Below are 19798 nucleotides of genomic sequence, written 5' to 3'. Positions count from 1 at the left end.
TTTTATGATATAAAGTATTTTTATATTTTATCTATGTATTGACACGATTACCACTAGTTGCTGAAAGGATCGGTTGACGGAGGTTCGAATACGTGTACAATATATACTATGTAATCAAAAGAATTCATAGATAATAATTTATACTAAATAAATGAAAAGCTTAAATATTTGCAAATTTCTAATAGATTAGACTTCTACTATGAGCAAGAATTTTCTATAATAAATAATATGAAATTTGTAATAATACTATTATTATTATTAAATATTGATTTAACATAAAGAAGTCTATTTCTAGCATCAAAATTTTATTTGAATTACAAATTTGAAAAATCGTAAACATGTTATTTCTGTGGTAAATATTAATGAATGAGATTCGTTCGTTGAAGTGTTTTTATTGGTTTTCGTTTCTGTAATTATATTATTTTAAACTGATAGTTAAACTATTAGTTTTCTATAACCATCGCATATTTCGTTCGCTTTCTTCTCACTTACATATATAGTTTCTATAATTCCAGTTAAAAAATGTAATTCTATTACTATGTACAATGTATTTTCGTTAATTGTTATATTTTAAGAATTTCACTAACAAAATTAAAGCATCTTACATTTTATGAGAAAATAAAATTTTACGTTCTTCAGGAACGTTGGATACTTTTATCGCACTTAACTTTTTCGTAGTTTATATGTGAAAGTGTAAAATTAAGTTTATGGCAACTCTACAAAAATCTTTGTTGTTACAAACTATGTGCTTCAACTAACTAGTTTTTATCAAGGACTTATTGTTACAAAATCATAATCACGACTTTTTATCTTTATTTAGCAGCACATGCGTTCTGCTGAATACAGTATATAAAATATACACTGGCATATTCTTACAGTAAAACATTTCCTTTGTATAAAAATGATATATATACAGCACACTCTCACTGTTACACGTATAGTATACGAATATTAGTTTTGATAAGATTAATGTTAAGTTATAGTATAGAATTCGGATTGTTACACTTCACGAAAGAAATAAAATATCTGTAAATACATAATAAACAAATGTAAACAAAATAAATATAAAGAAAAAGTAAAATGCACTTTGGACGGTAAGCATTACGAATAATACTGAGAACACACGTTTCGCGAAAATAAAGAGAGAAGAAAGTATTTTACATGTAATGAAATATTTCTGAAGATTTAGAAATATTTTATATATGTACAAATAACTTTGTTGTCATTGATAGAAAAATAGCATAGCCAATAAATTTTTTAATGAGTTTCAAAATCAGTTGATTTGTTGATGTTTTTACGATTAACGCTAACAGGTAAAAACTCTGATATAACAGAGTAAAAAAGAAACAAGTAACTGTTCTCATTTTTAAAATAATACAATGTTAAACAAGTAACTAACCTAACATAGTATTCTGTCGCGATGGTCAATCTAAATTTCAATGTACATAATAAATATTTATGCACCTCATAATGTAAAGTAATAACAGTCTGCAATTCGAAAGATTTTTTACTACCTCTTATTCCTAGCTATATGATGACTGACATTAATAAGTATTCAGAAAAAATATCAAAGGTACACTTAATACAAATAAGATATTTCTACATGCTTACATCTTTTTAACGTAATATTTGAACTCATAATTTTATATTATTTCTTTTATATTATCTCCTGTGATAATTCTACTATGACGAAAATCAATAAAATGAAAATGTTTAATGTCCAGTTATTTTTTAATATTTTCATTATTATAAGGGATTCGATAAATTTGTTCGTGCTAATTAGTTAAGTTTACCAGTCTCCAGTTTAATACAGTTGTCATTAAATCGAAACAGTAGAATTATGTTTCTTTTTATCCTTCCTATAAAATCTTTTGTTACGACACTTCAAAGTGCACTTATAAGCATAATTTCATCTATATATTCTAGCATCGACATAGCGAAATATCTAACTTCGTACTTAAATAAACCATTCTTTCTTTTTTTGAACTTGATGACCAGTGGCAGAATGAACTACTGCTGAGTCTGGATCCAGTGCTATTTCAGCACCCTTGTCCTCCTGGGTCAAATATTCGCCTTTGTGTCTTGACATGTATCTTCCTATAAGTACTGTCATTATAACTAATGCTATAATAATGACTGTCAACACGCTTCCTAAAATCGCGGTGTCGGTTTCGTTGTAAGCAGCTCGAACTTTTTCTTCATCTACTTGCGGTGGTGGACGAGTTTCTACGATATCAGGTGGATGCGTGATTGGTTCCACGCCACAAAAATCTTCCGTGAGAGGAGTACCCAAAGAACGAACATTTCCAGGTCCATCTTCCTGGAATAGTAACTTCAAAGGGTAAATATCGTCAAATTCTACTCTAGATATGCAACCAGCAAAACCTTCTGTCATGGATTCGTTTCTTCCAATATACATATACTGTATATTATTAAATTGTGCATCGGCTGAGGTTTTAATGTTAAAGGGGAATTCTTTTGGCTCGTAATTATCGACTTGCAAAATGAGTGTCGCTCCTGAATCCTTCCTGCCTACCCTAACATCATGATACTGTCCCAGACCGAAATGCTTATTAGGGAAAATAACTTCTTGTCGTTCAAAACCGAAATCGAAAACGACACGCAAATGCCCGCTATTTGAGACCATAATTGTCATATATTCTCCAGAGATGTTCGAAAACAGGCCGAGTAAAAATCCTTTAGGATTCGTTGTTGTAAAACCAACTCTGATTTTTTCGGAGATAGTGGAACGCCAGCTACCCATGAAGTCGTACTTTATCATTGAACTTGGACGCATATTTACTCCAATTTCTATAATAAAACAAATTTTAACGTTAAAACTCAATGTAATACACAATATTCAATACCCAATTTTTAATAGTTTTAGAATCATACAGAACGAGATATAAAGAATTATCATTTCCCAAAATTTATTAGGTCTTCCAAAAAGTTTCTTTCGTTTTATAAGGAAATAAAGGATGCATAACATTTTCCGTTTTATATTACTTTATCGAATTACGTATGATCCATTTTGTTCTATCAAGATAAAGATTACAACGTTCGACAGATTAGGTTTCATATTTGTATAAAAATGCGTTGTTGTAAAAGACTTGTCTGTAAAAGAAAGACACTTTTCGGACAACCTAATATTTATGTTAATTTTTATCAAGGAGAGAAACATACCATCTGCGCAAATTGGACCTTTAAATGCAGTCCATCGACAGTCACAAGAATATCCATCGTATCTTTCATGGCACGTGCCATTGTTAAGGCACGGATTACTTTCGCATTTACCCATACAACCTTCAGAAATACCATATAAACTTTGACGAGCATAACTTCTCAGATCTTGCAACTGACCATTCAAAAGGAGAGCTCTGATACACCCAACGTAACCATCTCTATAATCTGTCGTGGCGCCAATCACGAGATCCGATGTGAGATGAAGCGCTCTTACTGGCCCCGGAGGTTCCCTTACTTCATTCTTTAACGCTCCATCGATTACGATTCTAGCTTCCTTACGATTTCTTTCAACCGACACGGAATGCCATCGATTATCAGCTAATTTGTACGAGGTTTGTACACTGACCGTAAGTGGGCCACTACCTGCTAAATACTGGAACTGAATTTGATTTCCACTATTTATAGAAATCTTTATATAATCTGTGGGTCCCTTGCTATGAATTATAACAGCGTTTTCGATGGTCGTTTTAAACTCGAAATAAATATCACCGCTGTGACCGATATCAAAGGTTGGTAGGTTGATGGTAGCATCAACGATGCGGAATGTTACTACGTTCTTGAACAGATCTACAATAAAACGAAATGTTTTATTTATTTTATATAGGATTAAGAATAGGATATACTATACAGGATTAAGGAGGGAGAGGGATCAGCTCCAATAACATTGATCTTGAAATTTGTTGTAGAATAAAATATTACCCAGAAAGATGACCACTTCTATGTTATATATTAAAGTAAATATTATTGAGACTGATTCCTCTATACTGAATAATTATCAATACTTTTGTTATTCAAGTACAAATAAATAGAGGTGACTACAAAAGTTTGAGCATTAATACAAGTGGATGGGAATCAATAATAATTAAAATGCTAATTACTATTATTTTACAGTATCTAATGTACTTACAAAGATACGATACACATTTAAATGTTTGCAAATGTATCTTTTAAATAATTACTTTAAATGGTATGAATCTTACCTGACCTTACCTTGGTAATCAACCAAGGTAAATTAGAACCTTACAAACAATTTAAAATAAATTAAATATTCTGGTTTACATGCATAATGCGTGGAAAATGTTTTAAACTTACCATCTCCCTCACAAATAAGTGGCCCAAGCGTGTAATGACCCATTTTATCGTCCACCGGTGTACCAGTATCACCAAATCGTAATTGTTTAACTGGAAGATATTCCTTTTCAGTGATGTCTCCGCTGTCTTCTAAGATAGTATCCAAGTCAGCATCACAATTGCACCATTTTGTAGGATCCGCGCAATTTCCAAGTATACCGCATTCGCATTTACGTGAACCTGGTAATGCTCCTCCCCAGTAGTCCATTTTTTGATTATTTCTACTGACCCACCATGAGTTTGGTCTGAAATAATCTCCTTGCGGTACTAAAATTACATTATATTACGTTATTCAAATACAAAATATATAATCTTCGACGAAAATCATACATTTAAATCTCTGTTAATAGATTAATAAATAATTACCTGGAGAATTGAATAGTTTAGAAAGTCTACATTCATAACTGATCCTTTGTCTACAATTCGTGGATCGATTAAGAAGAGCTTCGATTTGATCCATGTCCGCGTCGTAAATGATATCTTGTTCAAAACTACCCGGCTCTTGGAATCCATCCACAGGTGTAATGCGTTCATTGTTATGTCGCAAAATAGTCCTCACGCGTCCGTCTGTATAGAATTCACAAACTACCGGGAATGGTTTCAAAGGACCGCTTCCATCAACATCTATTTTGATATCTGCTCGTTGACTGACTGAGTTTATGTTTTTATATGCTTCGCATGATAGAGGATTCAAGGAAGTGTGACAGACAGCCCCTGTATATCCTGTATTGGCACAATCACAGAAGAATTCATCAGAATTTTGACGACATACACCAGAATGTTTGCATGGATTTGGATTGCAACGATCCATCATTTGACATGCATCGAAGACAATTTCGTTCTTGCAACAGTATTCCTCTTCCTTCCAGTCGGTTGGTAGCTTATAGTTGCCATCGATACTAATCATTCTCATACAACCAACAAAACCACGGTTGCTCTCTATCCCTGTCATACCACCAATCATGTAAACAGGTCCTGTGATCATATCTAATATACGTCTCGTCCTCATAGGTGTTCCATCAACATTTAGGATAAGGTTATTCTTTGAAATTGTTAATATAACTTGGTGCCATTTTCCGTCATTGAACTTTTCATCGAAATTGTCTAAAGTTACTAGAGGACTTCCTTTCGTTTGAATATCAACTTTCAATCTACCATCTTCCAAAAATAGCTAATATATACAATATAAAACATTATTAATATGTATTTGATACAGAAAATCTTCATCTTCTGAAAATAAATTTACAAACCTTTACAAAACCAGGTGAAGTAAATTGATGATATAAAATAATTCCTCTATCTTCGTATGTCCTAAAAGTGAGGGAAGCATTCAAAGAAGATACTCCCTCGTATCCTTTAAGTCTGGCATATGAGCCGTGTGTTAAAAATGTTACAGGGATTATAGGTGGTTCTGGACAGCTATAAAGCGTATTCACTTTGTAATATCTTAGATTCTCCCCGGTAATTCCTGTTTCCTTTAAATCGTGAATAATGCTAGTAGCATTTAAATAAAAGTTTTCTATACACCCTGTAAAATTTTGATTGACTACCAATCCATCTTGTTTGTTAGGTACACCACCTATATATAACTGGTGAAGGTATTTGAATTAATTAATATTATAGATTTGAAAATGTAATAAAACATATTCATTATTTAGCTACTTACTGCTCTATTTAAATCCAGTCTATGAAACTCTCCTTTTATCCTTCCCCTAATTAATACCCTATCTACAGAGAATGAAATATTCTTCCTATTACGCGATATTAGAACATCGTGCCACATATTGTCATCCAAAAGGCTACCAACAGACAAACTAGTCATGATATCAGACCCCAAATCTATATTTAATATCATTCTGTTGTCTTTTAATTGTAAAGCTATGTAATCCCCCTGTGTCCCGCGAGAGTACATTAAAATACCATCTGCATTGTTCGTTTTGAACCGGAAGCGTATGAAATGTCTGTCAGTTTCTATTGGTTCTCTCAATAAATCATACCGTAAAAGAGATGAACCATTGAAGGAAAGAATGTCGGACACTACAAAAAGAAAAAATTAGTTAAGTAAAGACTTTGGCATATTAAGAGAATTTCTTGATTTGGAAGACTAAAATTTAGTCATCCTTAAAACATTTTTTTAAGAGAATTATTCACTGCAAAAATAACAACCACACTATTATTTTAATTTTTTGGTATGAGAAAGTAATTATTATCTTAGAAAAAGAGATAATTCTTTAAAACATTACTTTATTAACTATAAAAATGTGTCAATTTCTGATTTATGTAGATTTTCCATATCGTAGTGAAGTTATGGTTTTGTATGGTTTCATGTTTTTCTTGAAAAAAGTCATCATGGAATGTCGCTAATTTTCTCAATAAAATTCACAACTTCCTCTTAAAAGTATGTCATTGCTTACCATAACCACATCCATACAATTCTATTCTTAACGATATTCTATCCCGCCATCGGGTTGGATTTATTCTTATCCATTGTGCAATAATTGGTACTTCAAATTTATTAAGTTTTATAGTATCACCATCTATGTTGCCTTTAAACATCTATAAGGAAAGAAAGAAGACGTGTATCCTTGTTTAATAATGAAATGCAATCTTTGTTAAATTTACTATAATCATTTCAAAAACAAAGTGTTTCTTTTATAATGTTATATAAAAACTTTGGAATTTTTGTTAACATTTACATAATCTGTTAGTTGGTTATGTTTGATTTAAGTACAACATTTATGCCTAAATTGTAATGCATAAATAAATTAAACATAGGTTGGTAGACATTTGGCATGCTTTTATCTATAGTTATGTTAGTATAGCATTGTTATTTATAAGTGCAGAAGCATGAAAGCAAATGTTAAACATTCTATTGAAAGTATCATGTAAAAAATGTAAATTATTAAAATAATTATATATATGTATAGTGTTTAATAGTTAAGAAAAAATCCTCACAAATAGATAAAAGATCTTCAAGCTATATGCTTGAGCATTTATTAGAAATTAAGGAAATCATATTTTTTAATTTTTTAAAACATGTGAGATTTAAAAAATTATTAACATATAAAAGCAGAATCATAGTTCCCATTGTGCCTCCACCAATAAAAAGAGAGCACTTCTGCTATGTATTTCTCACTGAAAATATATAATTTTAGAAATAATGAAATAATTCTTTTACTGAAAAATACGTTGCTACGTATAACATGTAAATGTTATATTACATATGTACAATATTGTAGCAAGTATATCATATCTTGGAGCAAAAGATAAAAATGATTCTGTACAGAAAAGTTCTACGTTTCTTTATAGTCAATATCTCTATTAATACCTCATCTACACCATCCTGGCTTTCATAACTGGCCCAGGCTTGCCCATCATCAGAGTACTGGACAATATACTCTGTCACATATTCATTAGTATGTGCACGACCTCGTGTAGCTATGCTGCGTATCTCATATCTGTCCCCCAGTTCCACAGTAAGATGTTGATCATAACTGCTAAGCTCTGGTGACCACGTAGAACCTCCTGCAAAGCCCAGCCCCATGTCCATGTGTAAAAGGAAAAGAGTAGAAGCAAAGCAGTTAAGTAAGAGAAAGAAAGTGTTATGAGTCATTGGAAAATGGTAACATAATGATTATCATTTGTGTTTATATTTTAATAAATAATTATTTTAATAAATATTTTATATTATAACACATAAAATTCTATTTTTCATAATAATATTTACATCATTCAGAAATTCGGTATGAAATGCATGAAAAAGATATAGCTGTTGTGTATTCATTTGTACAAATGAAGAAGCATACTAACAGTGTTGTGTTAAACATGCAAACAGTATCTACCTACATAGAAGTTTTTATGATGCAGTGTTATGGAAATTCATTCGTTACTTCATTCATGCTAAACTTAAACTTAACTAATATCATACTGAATTTCAAAAACCCAGTCTTTTGCATTATCACAGTGCTATGAGTTTTGTTAGTCATTAGTTAATATTAGTTGCCAAATGCAATATACCTTTTTAACAAATCTGCTCATGGATTATGGCTATATTAGCACAGACACTGAGTCAAAAATTGTATAGGTTCAGTTTACCTTAACATTACCATCTTCTTCTTTGTAATCAACGTAGTCCAGGCCATTTGTACCATAACTGATAACATATTCCATAACATACTCATTTTGTACTGCTCGTCCCTGGGTCTCCACAGCTGTGATGTTCATTATTTGACCCAGGTCGATTATAAGGTACTGACCAAAGTCTGAACTGCTAGCCGTCCATGCGCTTCCGCCTACGCCACAACATATACGCATGCATGCAACTCAAAATGAACTTAAGGAAGCAGTCATATTTAACAAAGTAGGGTTATCAGAGAATTAATTACTACTATAATTATCATGTAATGAATTTAAGATAATTATAACATAACTAAGTATATTCATAGCTGAAAAATACAAGTAATACTTAAGTTATACCTTTCAAAGGTGTGTATTAAAATAGTTGAAAGCAATATCATTTAAAAGAAATACATATGTATAAGTTGGAAATATATATGTTATGTGTTATTTATGGAAAACTCCCTTTCCCAAGCAAAAGAGAGGAAATGTGTAAAAGTAACAGGTTTGTGTATTGTATGCACATAAAATAAATGAATTTAAAATTTTTTATTGCATCTTTTGTAGTTTTTAAATTGAAATTTATAATTAATTTCAATATTTTATAAAAACTGTATTCTTTCAAAAATCTTAAATTATTGTTAATGTTAAGTGTACATACGAAACAATAAATTTTATAAGGAGGTAAAATAAAATTTGGACACATATTTCTAACTATATTTATTAAATTCACTAACTAAATGCAACTGTTATATCTGTACATCTTTATTACGCATACATAAAAGCATTACTCACAAGAAACTAATGTAACAATATATAAAATTTAAAGTTATGGATGTTCCTTTTTTTTGAAATATTCTTCTGTATATTTAGGATCTTGTGAAAATAATGGAATAGCATTTGCTAAGAGTGTATCACTGTTTACATATTCAAATATTTTCTTTTGCGAATTTGGTGCTTTTCCATCTTTTTGCAAAGCAATAGCAACACAGTGTTGGGAATTCAATAATGTTTCCTCAAACAACCAATCTTGTTTTACATCATTTATGTATAAAACAGTATCAGTTGTAACAGAATTTTCCATGAGTTCTGAATTAGTTTTAAAAGACATTGATCTAAGATCAATCGTAATACCTTTACCTATAGCTTTCACATAACTTTCTTTTAATGCCCAATGCCTGCAGAACATACTAATTTTATCAAAGTCGTTAGAAAACATATTTATTTCTTCCCATTCTAAAGGTGAAAAATTTCTATTCATTATACGGAAAAATTCAGGCAATTGCTTACCACCAGTATATTCGAATTTCATTACATCTATTCCTAAGTTTATATTCCTTGTTTCACCTGCTAAAACTGTATAATTACCGTGATGAGATATATTAAAAGACAAGTTTGAGGAAACATTTTTTAAAATAGGTTTATTATATGCATCTCTTGCAAATACTATAGCAGAGTATGGAATATGTTCATACTCATTAACAAATTTTCTCATCATTAATCTACCTGCAAGAGAAGCCCTAATATCTTTACGAAACACAAATCTGCCTAATCTTTGTTTCTCTTCTAACTGTATGCAAGAAATAGCATAAGCAAAGTCCTTTTCACTGGGATTCCATTCCTTCCAATTGAATGCCCACCGAATACTTTGAAACATGTTTACTAATATTAATTTTAACTTTGATTTATAATCAGGTTAAAGTTCTGCAAACTGTTATTTGCTTCTGTTTTATTAAAGCACTGCTTTTTTTAAAGGCTCTTGTTTTTTAAAAAACCAGGCTACTCTTTAGCATCCACCTGGAGCAAATAGACAGAAGACATTGGATTACTTTTATAATAAATAACAATATTTATTTCTAATTGATAAAGTATTCATTAAAGGATTATTAATTAATTATTAATAATGATCATTTGTGTGACTAGTGCTTGTTGCTTAAGAAGAAATCAGATGCACAGAATAACTCTGCAATGAGTCAGTGAGTTCATTTTACCTAATTCAGGTCTGGAGTTCTTTTAATTGGCTAATGTATGTGGGTGTCGATGAGAATTGCATTTCTTTTAGTTTTAAGTCTTTTCAAACAAATCAAATTTTATGTCTAAACTTAAATATACATAATATGTGGATAATACACTACCTGTATTGCTATTAAACTTAATAATAAATATAGACAAAGAAAAGCAATCTTAGTAACAGGTATACATCATCACATACGTTTTCAAAATATAATATATAGATAGCAAGCAACAAACTACAAATTATCAAATGTTTCTAAACTTGTACAAGAAGATAACATAAGAAATGTTATTGAACAATATAACTAAGGGAAAATGCAATATATAATATCACAAAAAAAATTAGAAAAGCTTTACCATTAAGCCTGGCATTTTTTGGACCTCTGTTAGGTAATGATGTGGTAGCTGTTAAGTGAGCTCTGTCCAAAAGTGGATCGTTACATTCATCATCTAATTAAAAATTATATTTAAATTAATAATATAATATACATCAACATATCAAATATCATTAAAGTAATTTCTTAACAATTATAAATTCAATATAATACGTTCATTTTATATAATACAAAATACCTATCAATTTTTAATAATAGGATTAAAGAATTTTATTTTATGTAATCAGTATAAAATATCATGCTTCTCTAACAATATATGTACATTCATACATTAGGGAACAATAAATGTATGATCATAATGCAATACATTTCTCAAGTTCTAAAGAATATTAAATCTTAAGTTGAATATTGGTTCATGGATTGGTTGAATTAGAAACAAAAGTTTGCTCGTTTTTCAATAAGTTTATCATACATTAATTCTCTACTACGCCATGTTGTAAAATGGGCTTGGCTGCATTGAATCATCTTTAGGAAAATTATTTCTCTTACGGAGGAAAAATTTCATACAGTTAATAATAATATGTACTTACACGCAGAGGTGAATGAATTACTTGCAATTGCGAAAACGAACACAAAACACCTGATAGTATTCATCGTATCATTGCCCTTTCAGAGAGCAACATACGAGAAGCTACTCCTAAGCGAGACGCGTTGTTGAAACTGTTACTGATTCTCTCTCACGCTCTCACTGGAGTCATTTCACTAGTGTATTACTCATACGTACACTGCAACACACATACATGGTCACACATACATGCTACTATAACTATATAGTACATATCATATTATATTATATTGTAAAATATTGGATTATCTTATAGCATATTACATACTACCATCGCATTATTTAAGATAAGATATTAATAATTATATAGAGAATATTTAAATTCCAATTTGATGGAATAAAACGTGAACTTTTTAAACACATTGGCGAAATTTAATGTACATACATTTTTTAAAATGCAATGTAAGATGTAAAGGAATTATTATTCTTCCGTATCTTAAAGGTATACTAGATTTGTTATCAAATTATTTATTTGTTGCGAAATATGTTTTTATATGTGTATATATATATGTTTATATTTATATACGTATATATATACATTTTATAACTTAAAATTTAAAAAAAAGTTACCGATAGTCGATAAAGTCAAATACATGTATTGACTAATCAGTGATTATACATGCCTAATCAATGTTTAAATTGAAGGTAAATTTTCCTATGAAATTCCGAAAAACATAAAATTCTATATTTCTACAGCTTAAATAAAAGAAAGAACAGAGTTTATTGAGGCCTAAATTGGATTACAAGTGGCGTAGTCCTTAGCTTGGCATTGTTTGCCAAAGATTACTTGATACATGTAAAAGCAGTCTATGCTCTGTAGTAGGATGAACAAGTATTGTAGAGGTATTTGTATGTCAATATTAAGATCTCACGTCTCGTTCAGTACCTCGTTCGTGGTACTATTATAAATCGAATACAATACATATATATTTGTCAGATTCCTGTCATAGCATAGTCGACAACGTCACGTGTGACAGAAATGTATGTACAAATTTCTGTTTAACGTGTTTAAATAATTTAATATTATTTATATCATTTTTCTACTATTTTCGCATAATTAACTGAAATATAATGGCTGATGAACATGGGCCTCATAATGAAGAGAAAGAGAAACGAGATGAGCAACCTAATCAAGATGACAAAATTCTTCAAAATGAAGAAACTGAACAGGGAGAATATGAAAGTACAGTTGAAGAATCAAGGAAAAGGGAATATTCTGCGCTAGCAGAAGATGCCATGTATGATGATGATTATTCCGAAGCTGAAGATTATGGATACATGCCTAAATATGAAAAGGACTGGACGGAAGCAGTAAAGTGTTAGTTTTCATTTTGTCAATCAATAGTAAACTCTTTAATTAACCATAACTAATTGATTTTATGAAATGTTATAAATATAATTAATTAGAATTTTCTGTGAAGCTATTTCTAGCGAAACCATAGATTGGGAAAAGGAAGCAAAGGAAACAGTACGCTTGGACATAAGTACATTAAAAGAAAGACGAAGAACGATTTTCGATTTAGATTCTTATTCCGCTTCCGGTCCATCAACCAGCGATCTTCTACGTCTTGCTTCGGTGGATTATGTACCCGAACCACCGAAAGAAATTCGCTATTCTGTTTCACTAGTAATCCAAATCGATGTCATTTTATTTCTTTATATTGTTTTATTGGTTCTTCCGCCCAAAAAATTCCTCAATTATGTTCTTATTCGATCACTGGTCTTTTCTAGATCAAATAAACAACCTATTAAGTAGTACGTTCTTGTTCAGGGCGCACCAGGTATAGCAAGGATCAACTTGTCGTCTCTAACACAAAAGGTAGTCGGCTGTGTCATAGGAGAAAACGTTAGCACCGAGTATCCTTGGGTATACGTTCGGAAAGAGATCATTGAAGACAATATAGATCTCCACGAAGACAGTAGCGATTTCCTGCCAATAAAAAACGAGATTCGAATGTTTCCGAATTCGAAGATATTAATCGGTTATGTTCCATCGTTAACTGAAGAAGGTCAGTTCTACATATGCTTGACGGAGGATGGTCGAGATGCTGTGGTCGAACAAATTCAGAAACAAAGAGAGGAACATGAAAATCGTGTGAGGACCGCTGTCTATAAACCGTTAGGGAAATGGCAGGAATTTAACAGCAGTGTAGAGATCGAGGCGTCCATCGTTAAGAATACTAGACCGCTGTTAGAGATCGAGGTAAAAAAGTGGAAGGCTAAATAAGGGAATGAATAAAAGTACTTTTATCATGTAGGCAATACTAGAATGAAGGAAAGAGTTTTTTGTAACAAATGTGTCACTTTTTATTAATATATTTTTGGAGAATGAAATGGACTTTTACTATACACATATAAGGAATCTATGGTATATAATTATATATATATATATATATATATATATATATATATATATATATAATGTAATATTTTACGATTTTTAAGATAAAATCGTCCTGAATATTCTTTTTGATAATTTTGCAATTATATTACATTCTGTTAAAAATAAGTAAATGTTCACTTTTGGATGATAGTGTATTGCGTACATCATCGGTTCATTTTAGGTAATAGGAACAGCAGATATATTTAATGCATCATTCCAATTCGAAGACAGAAAAGTAGACGATGTTAGAGATGGATACATCGAACTTCTCCCTTACCGTCAAATCTTTGAAAATATTCCACGTAAACTGTTAAGCAATATGACTCAAGTTACTCCGGATGTTCGAGATGTGGAAACTCAAACGGCTCTTTCGGTACTTACAAATTGTTGGGTTCAGTACAAATATGAATATAAGTCTCCGGATATATCGAAATTTACGCCAGATAAAGTAGAATCTTTGAGGGGTTTCCTTCATCGTTTCAGCGACTATGTGTGCGATCAAGTTAGTTTTTTTTCAATCTAATAATAATATATAATATGTAATATAACTCGTTTATTCTCGTCTTTATACTATTGTAGTTGTTATTAAATGCTACTTGGGACATTTACACGAACGATTATGGCAATTTAGTGAGGAACATAAGAGACACACAGTGGCCGATACCTGTAAGCTATGAGGAACACTTGAGCTTTCACGACGAACAGCACGTGGCTAATAAAGTCATCAATGACCTTTGCTGGCATCCATTATGGACTGGTATAGCGTTTGCTGCCTATACGAGCTACTCAAAGAGTCAACATCTAATTGGACCTAAATCGAACGAGGAGGTGAATCTACAAAAAAGATGTCTTTCCTCCAATTTCCTAGATTTCTTAAATTTTTAAGATAGTAAATCTCGAATTTTCCGTCCCAGGTAGTTAAGGCTTGCGACAATAATTTTGTTCTCGTATGGTCGTTCAACGATCGTTTGACACCAAAATTGGTTCTTGAATGTCCAAGGGAAGTGACATCCGTAGCTGTGAGTCCACTAGATGGAAATCTGATCGTAGGTGGTTGCGCAAATGGCCAGTTAAGTATTAATAATCTAAAGTGCTAAGAAGATTATTATTGAAAAATATGAGTATTTCATAACAATATTTAATGTACAATATAATTATAATTTAACATTAAAATGAAAAAAATCAATAAAAATGTACTTATGAGATTTTCTTTCTACGATCTTTGTATTTAATGTCCTCAATTACTAATAATTTTAATGTTTTATGTTTATAAAATACCATGTTTAAACTATTACAGATCGTACTATGGCACATCCCAGGTAAAATCGAGAAAGTGGAAGCGGTAATTGTGTATACAGCTGCTCAAATCAAGCATAGAATCGCGATAAAGACTTTGACCATATGGATGCAGGAAATCATTGGAACGTCCGTAATCAGACCTACTGCAATGTCCTCGTTAAAAGAGAGCCAGAAGGCGGCTGTGACTCAGATTATATGGATTTCTCCGTACGATCAGCTTGATTCCAGTGGCAGAATTACATCGTTGCCAGAAGACACTAGTGTCAATGATTTATCGTCGCAATTTGTAACTGCAAGCGAGGATGGTACGATCGCTTTCTGGAACTTGAAGTTAGATGAAAAGTTGGTCTTTTTTTTAAGTAAATTCGATTCATTACTTATTATACATGTTGTGAGGATATCATAATTAATTTAATATTTTAGAGTACTTTAGCCCTAGTACGAGTATGTAAATAGGAGCACGCTTTGAGCATTTCAAAAATACTTAAAAACTAAGATATATAAAATATAGAAAACATCTAAAACAGAGTATTCGTTATAATTAGATTATAGAAGTTAATATCGAGTTTTTATATATTTTTTAATATCGAGTTGATATACAACTTTTACCCGATAAACAAATAATCTTCCAGTTTTTCTTATCATTATAAAAAATATATGTTTATTTCAACTTTGAGATCAATATTATTAGAGAGATTACACATTCAGAAACTAGAATACGATTTACTTAAAGTGCAAGTATTTGCCATTAAATATAAACTAATTAAATTAAAATGAAGGTTCTCCAGAAATTAAATGTTATCCCTTATTATTTTATTTTGTTACATAAATATATGATGAATATTGTTTTTTAATAAGTCATCATTTTCATCTGTTTTATATCTTTTTTAGCTTCGATCAGAAAAGTTTATTCGTTCACGATTATGCACTTTCAGAAATTATATAAAAAAGAAGGAATTAATCGGAAATTAAAATATGGTTTACAGTTTCTTATTGAATTAATCATTACTAGCGAGTTAATCAGAAATTATTATTTTTTATAAGATTTTTTATAAGATATTTTTTATAAGATGGCAGATGTATAAGAAGGAGAAAAAGGAGAAAAGGAAAGAGACCGTAATAAGACCAGAAGCATTGGCAAAGTCGATATCTCCGTTTAAAGTACTGGACCGTATTTTCAAGCCCTATTATGTCTTGACAATCCAACATCCAAACGAAAGTCGAAACGTAGTAATAACTACTATGAGCATGTATGCACCGAAATTTATGAAAAAACGCACTGACGTTGCTCCATCAACGCAAGATGTAACTATTCGGAGGTATTTTGAAAATGTTATCAAGAAACCAGATTATGTGATGAAACCGATGATACATGTCGGTACTGTTGAAGGTATAAAAAAACAATTTATAAAAAGAAAAAGTAGGTATTTTGTTGTAGGTATTTTTGTATTTATGTATATTAATTATATATTATATTTATTTTTACTACACAAGTTTATCTTAAATTTCTTTGTCTTGGTACAATTTTTTGTATATAAAATAATTGTAAAATATTAAGTAACACAAGATAAATCAAACGCCTTGTATATTTTTAAATCATTAATTTAATTTTAATTTAACTACATTTGATTTTCTAGGCGATTTTGGTTGCATCACGTGGGAAGGATACGATTTCACAACAGATCTAAATATTAATACGGAAATATGTCGATGGTGTTGGTTTAAAAGAATACACGATGGTCCTATAACACATTCTGTTAGATCTAGACTAAATAGATCGTGGCTTGCAACCATAGGTGGCAAAATATTCGCTATTTGGAAGGAGGATATTGGTATACCGTTATTTTGGAAGAAATCACAAGTTAGGTACATTTCGGATTTTTAAAACATTTCATTATAATTATAATACTCTCGAAATATAATGTATCTCAAATATAATAGCTCTCGGAAGTATTTGTACAGATAGAAAACATTTATATGTATACATATATGTTATATTATTATTGAACCTATTGAACCTATGATTATATTGAACCTAATCTAGAAATGTATATAGAAGCTATGAGATATTTGATACGAAGATATTAGTAAGAAATTAGTATACAACATGAATAGTCATCTTGTATTGACTTCTAAAACTGTTCCCCTGTAAAAGAAAATGTAACTTATCACGTTCGTTTCCTTTACTTTTATATACAAAAAAATAATTTATCCTTTTATATAGCCTCACTGCTATTTCTTGGGGTAGTTATCGCCCCACGATAGTAATTCTAACACGATTAGATGGTACCGTCGAATTATGGGATTTCATGGTGAAAACAGAAGAACCATGCGTCATGCAGAGTCTGTCAGGTCGCATAATTACAGGGATATACACACACGAATTATATTTGACTCCACAATGCGTAGGATTTTGCGATTTCAATGGTATCTTAAGGATGTTTCTCGCTCCCGATGTTTTTTTCAAGAAGGACACCGCTTGTGTAGAATGGATGAGTAATTTTATCGAACGCCAAGTTAAAAGGGTAAATTTGTACAAAATGAAATGATATTTGAAACTTAATTTAATCTATCAACGTCACGATATAAATTGGCCAAACTACCGAATTGCTCATTTTCTATAATATATCTAAATAACTCAAATCTTTATTTTCACTTATTCTTCTTGTACTATTTTATTTTAATCCACTATTATCTTTGTATTATACAATTTTTCAGGATTGTAATATTTTAATTTTTCAACTTCTTCAGAATAATTTTTTTATCTTTTCGAATACAATTACAATTTTTTCCTCATGGCATATTCATTAGCTTTGAATGGGTTATTAATCCATTCGGACGGGTAATTCCAGGTAAAGAGCTGTAGGGAATGGCTAGAGAGATGGACACAAACGGCTTATAAGGAAATCGAAGAAAAACAAGGAAAAGCAGAGAGGAAGAAGCAAGAGGAAGAAGAGAAAGCAGTCACCACTAAAACAATGGAAGCTGGACCTTTAGTAGAGCCTCTAAAAAAAGGCTTAGTATGTTTCTTTTAAACTAATATAACTAAACTAATGTTACTAAACTAATATTACTAAAAACTAATATTACTGAAAGAAAAAGATCAGCTTATAGAACCGGACTTCTTTTTAATGTAATAATAATAAGAAAAAGAATTTAAACTGTTATTTGATCGTTAATTGGCACGAATTTTTAGAGAACATGGGAAATGATTGAAGAATCACGTGAAAGATGGAAAACAAGGGAGTTGAAGCACATGCAGCAAGTGCTTCTGGAGAAGAAAGGTTTAAAGAAAGACGACCTCGAAAGGCAGCGTGAACCTATTCTAAGATTACGGCAGGATGCAGAAAGGAAGAAGAAAAAATTACGGCAGACATTAAAAATGCAAGAAAGTATTTTTGAGCACACCAAAAACCTTTTCTTCCCTAAACATCAGCCAGAGACCAAACGAATTTCCGTGGCGCCAGTGCCAGGAAGAATCGATAAACCAGTTACTGTAGAGGACACTATACTCGAAGAGGAAATGATGGTAAATGGAATGACGAAAGTCGGATTATAGTTTGAAAAATATAGCAGAAAATTCTATGATAATCCCTCCATAGGCAGATTCTATAGGCAAACTACTACAAAATTTTATCTCTGAATTTTTTCATCAAAAATGATTCGAAGAGCACACGATTAACGCGGATTAGCAGAGTAATTTTACTAGAGGCGATTAACTGTAGTAGAGGAGTTAAATACTTTAGAATCTTTTTTTAAATTTTTGATAGTTTAGAATACTAAAAAAGGTAAACTTAGATATAACTGATCTAATTTGCCTATCAATCAAGGTCAATAATAACTTAACACACTATGTCACAACGTCCAATTTATTCATCTCGTTTCGTCTTATTGCATAATCATTGTATCATTATTACAAGAAAAAAGTACAAGAAAAAAGATGTTGAATACAATACACCTAAATATTTTAAAGAGAGCTTCCCGAGCATTTACATGACTTTCATTATTATTACTATTGTTCTTTATTATTGACCATTGTTGTGTGCCTTATATCGCGTGTAATTTTTCTGATGAAAGTACTGGAACACTTGTACAGACACCTTTTATGGATATATTATATATGTTACACAAAACTGAAGTTTCAAATTTGATCAGTATAATCATGACAGTTATGTCTTATTACAGTGCTAACGTTTCAAAATATTTCACATACAACATGGATATAAAAGTTTTGATAGAAGTGTCCAAATGGTTTCGTCAGCTACTGTGTACTATGATCGATCGATTAATATTATTAGAGGATGTCCTTATCGTATTTTAATTATGATCTTTTTTCATTTATGATTCTTTCTCTAATGAATTTTAAGGAAATGCAACGAATTGACCCGAATGAAGAGATCATTTACCATTTTATGGAAACGCAGACTAAAGTGTTAGCTGATTTACAGAAGCATCCGTTTCAGCATTCGTTTAATTGGGAGAATATTCTAAGAAAGAAGAAAACGATACGCGTCACAATGGATACCGAGTTGAAAAAATTGAACAAATCGAAGAAGAGATTCAGTATAATCATATAAATGATATCTACAATAAAACATTAATTTAATCGTGTAACTTGACTTGGCATGAAAATATACTTAACACATGGGTCAC

General features: G+C 30.9%; 3 protein-coding genes across 7 annotated transcripts; 1 reads left to right on the top strand and 2 right to left on the bottom strand.

Annotated features, from left to right (window-relative positions):
- Positions 1–376: 376 nt before the first annotated feature.
- Positions 377–11602, bottom strand: Nrx-IV (neurexin-4). Of its 3 annotated transcripts, none has more exons than XM_069128116.1 (10): positions 11429–11602; positions 10861–10953; positions 8470–8666; positions 6789–6930; positions 6041–6411; positions 5625–5963; positions 4741–5545; positions 4336–4641; positions 3184–3810; positions 377–2811 (listed from the first exon to the last, which is right to left on the bottom strand). In XM_069128116.1, the coding sequence occupies exons 1-10, from the start codon at positions 11490–11492 to the stop codon at positions 1958–1960; spliced, it is 3798 nt and encodes a 1265-aa protein (XP_068984217.1). In that variant the 5' UTR covers positions 11493–11602; the 3' UTR covers positions 377–1957. The 3 variants fall into 3 exon arrangements, with proteins under 3 accessions (XP_068984217.1, XP_068984218.1, XP_068984219.1); XM_069128117.1 differs by lacking the exon at positions 8470–8666 and adding an exon at positions 7703–7899; XM_069128118.1 differs by lacking the exons at positions 10861–10953; positions 11429–11602 and adding an exon at positions 7703–7899 and having other exon boundaries at positions 8470–8601.
- Positions 9196–11475, bottom strand: LOC138187390 (L-aminoadipate-semialdehyde dehydrogenase-phosphopantetheinyl transferase). The gene is made up of 3 exons (XM_069128120.1): positions 11429–11475; positions 10861–10953; positions 9196–10287 (listed from the first exon to the last, which is right to left on the bottom strand). Exon 3 carries the CDS (start codon positions 10145–10147, stop codon positions 9320–9322), a length of 828 nt encoding a protein of 275 aa, XP_068984221.1. The 5' UTR covers positions 10148–10287; positions 10861–10953; positions 11429–11475; the 3' UTR covers positions 9196–9319.
- A 545-nt stretch (positions 11603–12147) lies between the features above and the next one.
- LOC138187740 (dynein axonemal intermediate chain 3) lies at positions 12148–19798 on the top strand. Of its 3 annotated transcripts, XM_069128872.1 has the most exons (14): positions 12150–12444; positions 12566–12781; positions 12885–13090; positions 13235–13666; positions 14028–14348; positions 14426–14674; positions 14761–14916; positions 15144–15487; positions 16216–16565; positions 16783–17011; positions 17370–17670; positions 17998–18165; positions 18342–18674; positions 19513–19798. In XM_069128872.1, exons 2-14 carry the CDS (start codon positions 12700–12702, stop codon positions 19720–19722), a joined length of 3381 nt encoding a protein of 1126 aa, XP_068984973.1. In that variant the 5' UTR covers positions 12150–12444; positions 12566–12699; the 3' UTR covers positions 19723–19798. The 3 variants fall into 3 exon arrangements, with proteins under 3 accessions (XP_068984971.1, XP_068984972.1, XP_068984973.1); XM_069128870.1 differs by having other exon boundaries at positions 12148–12781; XM_069128871.1 differs by having other exon boundaries at positions 12149–12781; positions 16216–16535.

This window comes from Bombus flavifrons, chromosome 15 (genome assembly GCF_040668555.2).
Source record: "Bombus flavifrons isolate JBK064 chromosome 15, iyBomFlav1_principal, whole genome shotgun sequence".
In the NCBI taxonomy this organism is placed as follows: Eukaryota; Metazoa; Arthropoda; class Insecta; order Hymenoptera; family Apidae; genus Bombus; species Bombus flavifrons.
Note: the sequence above shows the minus strand (reverse complement) of the source record. Positions and strands in the feature narration are given on the sequence as shown.